Source organism: Toxotes jaculatrix, chromosome 6 (genome assembly GCF_017976425.1).
Source record: "Toxotes jaculatrix isolate fToxJac2 chromosome 6, fToxJac2.pri, whole genome shotgun sequence".
Classification (NCBI taxonomy): Eukaryota; Metazoa; Chordata; class Actinopteri; family Toxotidae; genus Toxotes; species Toxotes jaculatrix.
Genome location: NC_054399.1, coordinates 788902 through 799250, shown reverse-complemented (window position 1 = coordinate 799250; position 10349 = coordinate 788902). Strand labels below are relative to the sequence as shown.

At 43.0% G+C, this 10349-nt stretch overlaps 2 protein-coding genes across 2 annotated transcripts; one reads left to right on the top strand and one right to left on the bottom strand.

Annotated features, from left to right (window-relative positions):
* The first annotated feature begins 185 nt into the window (after positions 1 to 185).
* On the top strand, positions 186 to 1512 carry LOC121183678 (protein SPO16 homolog). The gene is made up of 5 exons (XM_041040851.1): positions 186 to 264; positions 507 to 600; positions 877 to 1048; positions 1214 to 1292; positions 1405 to 1512. Exons 1-5 carry the CDS (start codon positions 199 to 201, stop codon positions 1510 to 1512), a joined length of 519 nt encoding a protein of 172 aa, XP_040896785.1. The 5' UTR covers positions 186 to 198.
* Positions 1513 to 1785: 273 nt separating this feature from the next.
* On the bottom strand, positions 1786 to 9524 carry LOC121183607 (glomulin-like). Its single transcript, XM_041040755.1, has 18 exons — positions 9483 to 9524; positions 8870 to 8995; positions 7357 to 7467; positions 7170 to 7278; positions 6465 to 6714; positions 6059 to 6149; positions 5807 to 5973; positions 5628 to 5681; positions 5506 to 5536; positions 5317 to 5406; positions 4824 to 4865; positions 4643 to 4716; positions 3239 to 3323; positions 2961 to 3070; positions 2395 to 2458; positions 2176 to 2311; positions 1962 to 2056; positions 1786 to 1881 (listed from the first exon to the last, which is right to left on the bottom strand). Exons 1-18 carry the CDS (start codon positions 9522 to 9524, stop codon positions 1786 to 1788), a joined length of 1773 nt encoding a protein of 590 aa, XP_040896689.1.
* Positions 9525 to 10349: the final 825 nt, after the last annotated feature.

Here is a 10349-nt window from a genome sequence, read left to right as displayed (position 1 = left end):
CAAAAAAAACATTTAATGTTTGAAACAGCAGAAAGTGTGAGCTCATACCGCAGCGGCCTCGCGTGGCTTTTTCAACGTCACGAAACTGTCGCTCGTGCGTTCAGCAGACTGTCTCCTGGGAACGTGCCGCGAGGACAGCACTGATGGCACGAGCCGAAAGTTGCTCAGTTTGAGGGTCTCGGCAACGACAAGAAGGCAATGGCAACCAACAGAGAAGCGACTGCTCCGTGGAAAACAACGATTATAATCAGCTCGTCTCTGCAGGTGGGAGCTAACTGTCGAACTGAGACATTCTGTGCGTGTGGCTGGTGGCGGTTAAATTAGCAGTATGGTTTGTTAGCTGTGTAGCTAACCTGCTAGGACCAGAGCTAAACGCAAAAATAAGCCTTAAGATAGCAACAGACGGTTAAATAAGCATTTTTTCGACCCTGTGTGGCTATTAGTCCAATTTAGAAGCTAATTTATTTGAATTTAAATGTTTTTATTTATTTATTTATTTTTTCTAGAACCACGATACAAACAGGAAGCTCAGCGCGCAGCAGCACAGAATCAGAGCTTCGGACAGTGTTGAGTCCGGAGCCTTTATTTTTCCTCTGTCAGGTAAATCAGCTGTGTTTTCTACTGTTAGATAGCTCAGTAACCTTTAACACCAATCATATATCTATATCTATCTGTAGGTATAGGTGTATATGAAGGTGTACAACATACAATGCACAAACACTGTTAAGCTGTTGGATCTTTACCTGAACCAGAACACACACTACAAACTCTTTAGACTCGGTCATGGATGTTGTGGCTAAAACAAGCCTCACTGTAAAGAAATGAAGTCATTTTGTGTTTTGTTGAGTGTAATGTGTTTATAACTTACTTGCCTAGGTACTGCATTTTTGTTGGTTGACCCTCAAGACCTCCCAGAGCGCTTTGAGGAATCAGGACTCATTGACAGGATACAGAAGTTTGTGCGAGTACACCGGAACAGCTTCCTACTTCTGTATGCCCCCTTTAATGGGAACAGGGAATTGGAGATCCTGTCACGGATTCAGTGCAGGTATAAAAATGGCTGCGTAATGTCTCCTACAAATTCAAAGTGGTGTTGCCCACTTGCTTTGCTTGAGGAACACTAACGTAACCAGGACTCTGGTCACATAGTTACTGCCATTCTAAGATTTATATTATTAACCCGTCACATTTATAAAGTCTTCTTCTCTTTCAGATTCCTCGGCACCAATCTCAGGATTCTGCCTGTGCGAAACAATGATGAGATAGTCAAAGGAATGTTGACAATTGCCAAGGTAAATATAAAGGCAGTAAACAAAAGTAATTTGGTAACAATAAATGGTAAACTGGACATGCTGTTGTTGCCTTGTAATATTGGGGAGTAAGCCAAGGTTCATTTGTCTTCAGGCCACCAGTAAGCCTCATGCAGACCAAATCTGTGACCGGATGTCTCTGGCTCAGGCTCACATCATTGAAAGCAGTCCTGTGTGGAAGATGCTAAGACACACACTATAAAGCAGGTGATCCAGCATGTTCTCACTCAGCCTTGGGTTGTTTTATTTGTTGCTAACAAACAAGGTACAAGCTTTATTAGGTTCATTAACATACAAATGCAAAGGTAAACAATGTGTTTCAGCACAGTTTGTTCTGTTTTTACATTTCTGGCAATGTCTTTGGCGTAGAAAGGTTCACACTTTATTCAACGCATGTTTTTTTTTTTTTTATCAGTCATGAAATAAAAAATAACCCAGTGGTCTGAAGTGACGCTGGAGCACAAGCGGTCTCGGTTTAGTTTGGGACCTTCAGCTTTTCCTCAGTGACCTCTTCGATACGGACTATAAGACTCTCCATCAGGTCAAATGTCACCAAAGCGCTCTGCAATACCTGAGACACATAAGGATAGTTAGCTTGTCTGCAGAGGCCAAAATCCAAATGATATTTAATAGGAAAGAAAGTTTCTGTACCTGGTGTTGGACCTCTGGGGACATATTGGACATTTTCTCATGTTTCACTGTGATGCTTTTGACTGATCTGGTGGATCTAGAAGCATCTCTGGCTTCTGGGGGAGGACAACAGAAATAGTTCACGGTATGAAAACTGTGACTTGTTCCATTTTCAGTTTCTGCAAAGTTATTTCAGTGTGATTTAGTTTAGCACAGATGAACAGGTGATGCCTACCTTTTGCCTTCAGTTTCTGATCCTCCCTCAGTGCCTTCAGTTCAGAGGAATAATACGCTCTTGATATGCTGATACACACACGGAGCATTTTTAGGTATTCGTCTTTGATCCTGCACATCTCTTCCCACACATCTGTCTGAGGGAAAGAGGACAAGCTCATCAGCTTTCTGCAGTAACTGCACTGGTTGGCAGTGAAAGTGTTGAGTGAGACAGGCTTACATTTGTCCACAGTTCTTTGTCTCTGATAAGGAGATAGCGTAGAAGATTCAGACTCTCCATTATCCTGCGTGAACAAAGACAGGACATGTTTAATGGCTCAGGCTGAGTTACGTTCTCACATTTACAGACCGTTGTTGTTGATTACAGTTTACATTGGTTTACTTGTTGCTTCAGAGGTCTGTAACTTAATCAGATCTGAGTTTAATTATTTCACATCAGCTTTTACATTTCAGCTTTTTGTAATTTAGCTCTATACTTTATGAAATGCAGCTTGAATGATAATAGTAGATAAGGTTTTTCATATATATCTAGAGCTTGTGCCTCTTGTATATCTGTGGTTTGTGATACGACCAAATAAAAGCTCCTGTGTGGGATTTGAAAACATTCCTGATTTTGATGATGATCATCACTGAGGCTTTTCTCTCAGACTGCATCGCCTCTGGTCTGCCAGAAATGTGTGTGTGTGTGTGTTCTCTGCAGTTACTGGGTTTTATGCATAGTGTTGACTTGGAAGTTGGTCCTGAGCAGGCCTGTCTGTAGGTCAGACTGTTGTTCGTGTTAGTCACCTGTCCATACTGCTGAGCAGATCTGTCTCAGCACCTCGAGGCAAACACAGCACCAGCCCCAACAATGAGAGAAACTCCTCTCCCAGGAACCATTTATTGGCGTTACCAGGCTGGAGAAGAGTTATCACAGAACGTTAAACACCCTCAGATAAAATCATCACATCAAACCGTGACTGAGCCGTCAAGGCTGAGGTCAAACACAAAGCCAGTATCCTTTAAACTCTTATTAACAATAGTAATGTGACTGTAGAGAGCCCACGTGTCGTCTTCAATCTCACCTCCATGGAAAATTTCACTTGGCTCCTGATGTTCTTTACTATAAAACTTTCTACCCCTGCATGGTTGCTGGTTTTGAACATGCACCTGCAGAAGAAAATGATTGTTAATAAAGTTCAGTTATTCAGTTACTTTGTCAGTATATGATTCAATATAGCAGCAAAAAATACAAAGAGAATACGTATTAATGTAAAATATGGTTTAGAGTATTATATGTAAGAGTAGCAGCAGGTTGAAGTGGGAACAATTCAGAATATACACTCGCAGGGCACTTTATTAGGAACACCTTACTAACACTGCAGTTCCTCTGTCTGCTCTTGAAACAGCCTCAGTACTTTGTGGCATTAATTCCACAGCTTTCCTCTGAGACTCTGCTGCTGACATGATTCATCACGTCATTTCTGCACGTTTGTCAGCTTCACATTCAAGCTGCCAGTCTCCTGCTCTGCCACGTCCCAAAGGTGTTCAACCAGATTCAGGTCTGCAGTCTGAGGAGGCCACTGAAGTTCACTGAGCTCACTGTGATGTTCATGAAACCAGCGTGTGACGTGGAGCATTATCCTGCTGGAAGATGGTGAACTGTGGCCATGAAGGGATGAACGTGGTCAGAGCAACACTCAGACTGTGGCACTCAGACCATGACTGATTGGTATGAAGGCCCAAAGTGAGTCAGGGAATCGTTCTCTACACCATCACACCACCACCACCAGGCTGGACTGCTGATCCATGGATTCATGCTGTTGATGCCAAATTCTGACTCAGACCAGGATATGTTTTCCAGTCTTCTGTCCAGTGTTGCTGATCCTGTGTCCACTCCAGCCTCAGATCTCTGTCCCTGTCCCTGTCACTGGACTGGACCCTGACGTGGTCTCTGCTGTTGTAGCTCATCCGTCTCAGGGTTCAGCCTGTAGCTGATCCTCAGATGCGTTTCTGTTCACCGCAGTTGTAAAGAGTGGTTATCTGAGTTAGCGCCTTTCTGTCGGCTCCAGCCGGTCTGACCTCTGACCTCTCAAAAGGCATTTCTATCTGCACAACTGCTGCACACTGGTTGTGTGTTTTTAGAGTAAACTCCTGAGACTGTTGTATGTGAACCAGTCCCTCTGGTTCAGTCATGCCACAGTCAGGGTCACTGAGATCACAGTTTCTCTCTTCTCTCATGTTAGATGTGAACATGAACTGAAGCTACAGACCTTTATCTGCATGATTTTACACGTTGCACTACTGCCACATGATTGGCTAATTGTACAGGTGTTCCTAATAAGGTGGTCAGAGATATTAACATGAATTTCGAGGCACTGTAACTGATATTCAACATGTGTATTGTGTTCATGTTAACTAGTCCACAGAAGCTCTGAAACAGGTTTACAAAAGCACACTTTGGTTTCAGTGATATTTTTTCTTCTCACCTGAAAAACTTGTGCTTTGCCTCAGCATCTAATTTATTGATGAAGAGCTGGAGAACCTGTAGTCCTGATTTTCTCTGAGGAGGCAGTGATCACACGGAGGAAAGGTCAACAGGTTTATGGTTGTTAACAGTATCACAGAGGCAGAGCACATTCCTCTCATCAAGGATATTTCTATACTCACCACATGTTCCATTGGGCAGTCAGTGAGAATTTCCCTCAGGTTCTATGAATTACAAAGAAAAACAAAAACAGGTCAAGTATTCATATAATCCATGAAGTCGGTTCAGCCGTGTGATCATCTGTTGATGACACAGCTGGTCTGTAGGGGTCGCTGGTGTTCTGGTCAGGGTAACTGTAGTTGTAGTACCAGATTTGTCGCTTTACATTCTTTTGGGATGTTTTGCCTGTTGAACTGTGGAGGCTGTGACATGTGCCCCAACCAATAGGAGCTGGACACCTGCTGCTCTGCATGTTAAAGCTGTTATTCAACTGTTAGCATGTTTCTGTAGGCCTGAGCCTTCTGTAGTGTCACAGTCTCTTCCCTCAGTTAGTGCCCACACTTTGTTTGTTTTACTGATGAACACACTGTGGCCATGCTGTGCTGTGTGACAGTGAAATTCTTAATTCAGCACTTAACGTAGCTGCTGACGTTGAGGTGACGTTGCTTGTCGTACCTGTGGGACACTGTAAAAGCTCTTCAGTTCCAGCAGACTCACTGGAAGGCTGTTGTCCTGCACACTCTCCAAGCTTTTTGCATACAGAGCCTGAAAAGACACAGAGGCCCAGGAAAAGTGACCTTCGTCTTCAGCTTCCAGTCTCACTTTTAGAAAAAACAAACACACTGTATACTGGTGTGCTCTTACCAGTCCTTTAAGCAAGTGGGATTCTTTTTTGCTGTCAAAGAAGCAAGATGAGAGATTCTTTTAAGAAATGAATGGTTTTAAAACAGGACCCATGTTCACGGCGTGTTGCACTGACAGCATACCTGCTGAGAAGCTCATTGATGTATTCCATGTTGCACTGAAGAACAAATACAGGACTGAAACAGCAGGAAAAAGTGCAGTTTAAACTGTTAGTACTGTACAGTCACAGTGAACGCTGTCACCTCTGTATGTCAGCGAACATGTATCATCAGTCCCACCAGATTATAGCTGCTCATCACACCTGAACACTGCTGGAAAGCTGTCTATGGCGATGAGCTGGACAAACAGCAGATAGGCCAGACATGCTCTTGCTTCCTTTGACTGACTGTTGTCCATCAGGACGCTCTTCTTCAGAGAGCTGAAGAACAGGAGCTCAGAGAGGGACTCTTTGATTGCAGGTAGTGTGACCTGTAGAGTTGGACAGTGAAATTGACCTCTGAAAAAACTGAAGAACCATCCACTCCATTGCTGCTTCTCAGTGAAAGCTTCCTACCATTATCTCTGCTGCAAAGAGCCAAAGTGACGTTTTCCTGTCTGGGTTTAGTTCGGCCTCGAGCAAAGGCTCTCTCAGGCTCCTCATGCAGCTGCAAGGAAAACGGATCATCACCGAGACTTTTAAAGCCATTTGTCATTAACAGACTAATACTAAACTGAAAAGCTTTGTTCCATATACACTGCCATCACCTGAAAGACCCTAAAACCAATTACTGTCTCGCAGAATAATAAAAACAGAATAAAAAACATGCAATTTCTTTATCTTTTAGAGACAGGGGAATTTGGAGGATGTGCTGCACTGAATAAATTAACTTAAAAAGCATTGTTATATCCATGCCCGTTTATCATTGTTAACATCTCATCTGTCTTAAACCATGTAACCATATGTAAAGACAGAAGCTTACAACTTGAGAAGCTCAGTCCTTAGCTCCTCGTCTTCGGCAGTGATAGCGTAGTTTCCATATTTCCTCTTTACTTCCTCCACGAAAGACTTTGTAAATTCAGCCAAGGCGGCGTAGCTGCGACACAGGCCGTACTCGTCAGCCTCCTCTTGCTGCTGGGTGTAAGGCACGGGCAGCTGGGACAGCTGCCTCTGCAGGGCAGACAGAACCAGGCCCACACCAGCTGCCTTTCTGTCATCCAGTCGAAACAGCACTTTACAAGACACAAGGTGTTAGTTAATTAACATTACTGTCCAGCAGGGGGAGCCGAATACCATCTTTTTTTTAACATGACCATGATTATATCCAAAGGTTCTACACCTCTATAATTAATCTTACACATGTAAAACAAACGAGAGATGTTAATAAGTAATGTCATAGAACTGAGAATCTTCCTCTTCATAATGATTAATTAGTTATTAGGTTGATTATTAGACTTTAAAATGTCAGTCATCACAGTTACATGAATACATTATTAACATTATGGTGCTTTCTAATACCAGCTGTCCTCCAAGAGCAAATGTGATATTAGACCAATGATCATTGACATGATTATTAATGTTGTTGTAAGGCTGTTGTCATAATACATTCTGTTGGTTTTGCATGTGTTATAGTATGGGATATAGGTTTAATACATTATCATTCATCGCACACAGAGAGCTGTGTCACCTGTTTGAAGATGTGGAACGAGGGCCGTGATGGTCTCAGAGATGGCACCCGGGTGCATGTCCTCGATTATTTCAAGTAAACTCTGCAGGAGCTCCTGTGGCCTGCAGGTCTGAGCCAAAAATATCTGACATTTAGTCTGACGTGTGGGAGGCATGTTTCATTATGCAGCTCAGCTGTTTGTACCTACCCTGCTCAGGTGTGTGATTGCAGCCTGGCAGTGATCAAGGCTCTTCTCTTTTTTAACTACTTCAGTTACAAGAGGTGCCATGAGAACACAACCCATAGACTTCACAATTCCCTACAAGCAAGAGGAAAAACACATGCATCACCAGTTAGCATAAAAACAGAGACCCTGCTGCTGTAGGTTTGCTGGGCCCTTCCTTTCCATTTGCATGAGTCAGTACATAAAAAGGTGCATGCAACAGCAACTGCAGTTTCACACTTGGTTGACATGCAAATGACTATCTGTGGCTAAAAGTGTGATCCAAAGGACTGACATAAAACGCATGAATGTGGGAGGCCAGAGAGCAAGTTTGGGCATTTTCAAGATGGTAGAGGTGCAGAGCTTTTCAAAGCCTCATCGTCGGCGACGGCACGTTTGCTGCTGCGTCTAAGAGGCAGCCCTCAGTAGATGAAAGTAGGAGAGTTGTCCGACCACTCTGATGTCTGCATGGTGCATCATGGTGAACACCTTCACTTCTTAATAATTCAGGAATTATCAGGTGGTAATTAAATTAGAGGGAAAATATAAATGTCCCTGAAAAAAAGGCTCAAAATTAAATATTAATTCATTACAAATTTATTGTTAGTTATATTCTTCCCTGTAACTGGAAGTGTACCAGTTGAACGCTGTCTCTGTTTTCCTTACAGTGAGTAAGTTTTATCCATATCGTGCCAAATCATAACAGAAGTTATCTCAGGGCACTTTTATCATTCTCTTCATAATACTACAAATTACATTATCCCTCGGGAAATGATGGACCAGTAATGTAAAAGCATTGGCTGATCACAGCCACACTGAACTGTACTAACATGAAGCTGAGAAGGTTAACGCATTCCTTTTCTGCAGAGCGGAATAAACTGTAGAAATGCAGTCGCCTTACTGTCTGTACCTGAAATAGAAATGATGTTGCCCTGCACTGCCTATGTCTCCTTCCGTGTCCAAGTTTATTCTCTATGTCCATGTCGAAAGCCGGGGATTTCTCATTTGATAATCAATCATTTGAACCCCCAGAGACCGTTTTAGCCTCAGAGAGAAGTAAGATGCTTCTAAAAGTACACTACACAAAACTGCATGAAGCGTGGAGTGATAGGACAACCAAGGGCACTTAGAGGAAGGCCGTATTGAAGAGGGTTATCAGTGGAGCGAGAAATCTGACTGAATATCTGCTTGTTTTTTCCCCTCACCTCCGGGTCAAGAGGCCAGCAAGCACAGAGTGGTGGCTGCATGTTAATGTGTAGCATAGCTGAGAAGCAGGAAAGTGGCTGCTGCTGTTCACTTCACCGAATGCGTGGCTGTTCGTGCTCAGGAAGCTGCAGTGTGGTTGCGTATATGCTTTTAGCTCTGTATGACAGATTAACACCGTCGGCCTGCTACCACTGCAGACAGTATCTGCAAAGAGTGACTGCTGCTGCTGCTGTGGAGAGATGACAGAGCAGGTCTTTCTCTGTCAGTGGTGTTACTGGTGGAGGAGACATACCTGGTTGTTCTCATCCTGAATGAATTTCAGTAGTTGTGTGTTGTCACCCCCAGAGAGACATGCAGATCCCAGATCCTGGAACTGCTGGTAGTCCTCTGCTTTCAGACCCTTTTCTGGAGTGTCTCTCTAAATGCAGGAAATACATGATCATACTTTACATGTATATACACATCTACATTATCAGCTATGGTGCTTTCTCTTACTCGTCTGATAAACAGTATTAATACAAACGTTTAATCTTCACCACATGATATTTAATTTTGAGATCTACAAATGAGTTTGACCCAAAAATGTTTAACCATCAGTTTTTGAATGAGAACAGTCTGACATGAATTAGTCCAACTGTCAAACTGCTTCAATCCGGTGTAAATATGGAGGTATATGAAATAAGACCAGGCAAACATCTGTCTGTTATCACCAGGTTTTTTATTTTGATAGGTCACAGTTGTGAGTGAGGAGGATGGCATCAGATACAGTGCAGGCCAAGCCACCAGTGCCACGCCAGGTCTGATTCCCTTTGATGTCAGATTATCATACAGAACCATTATGACAGGTGATCATGAGTATGTTAGCCTCAGCTAAATATTCCAGTGACAGAATATGGTCGACTTACCCATCTCTGGATTATTTCTTTCACCTGATCTTCGTTCATCATCAATGTGTCCTCAGTCCTCACAGGCAGTCCTATTGTCAGTATGTCTTTATTTTCAACGCAACACAACAGGTGCTGCGGCAGGTATAAGAAGCAACGTCAGCACCAGCATCCAAGTGACCAAACGTGAGGCGCTGCTGGTGTCTCAAGGGAGAGAGAGGCTCAGCCCCCCATAAACCTCTTATCTCCCTTTGTGCCTGACGTGTAATAGGATTAAACCAGAGCACTTCTGTGATCACACAACGTGGAACTGTCTGGAAGGATCCCGTCGTAATAACACTCCCTGTCCTTTAGTGCAGAGGTGCAGAGGTGGTCACACTTCAGGGGGGGCTCTGAACATGTGACACCAAGAAACCCTCTGCAAACTGTTGTGTAGTTAACTGAGTGTGTGTGTGTGTGTTTATCGAGCACATCTCTGCTACACACTCACACATCCATTCACTGAAGTATGTGCCATACGCCACTAAGCAGTTCATTTATTTTTTTTAATCATGTTTTGCAGCTGTATTAAATTAGTGAGTTTGTCTTATCATAGAGGAAAATACTGATGTTTTTTATTTATTTATTTATTTTTTAATCGAGTGAATTTTAAGTGACTGCTAACCGTTCTTCAAAGCCAAATACGGCTGTAGTGTGTGTAAACTGTAGGAGGCTACCCTGAGAGGTGTTTCTAATATTATGGTCACACCTTGCTTCAGATAGCATTCAGACCTTCACTGTTTTTGCACGTTTTACTGTGTTGTAGATTTAATAGTAAATGGATTAAACCGATGGATCTGCCCATCAGTCCAAGCCCAGTAACCCTCTGTGTGTCATACGAGTACGACC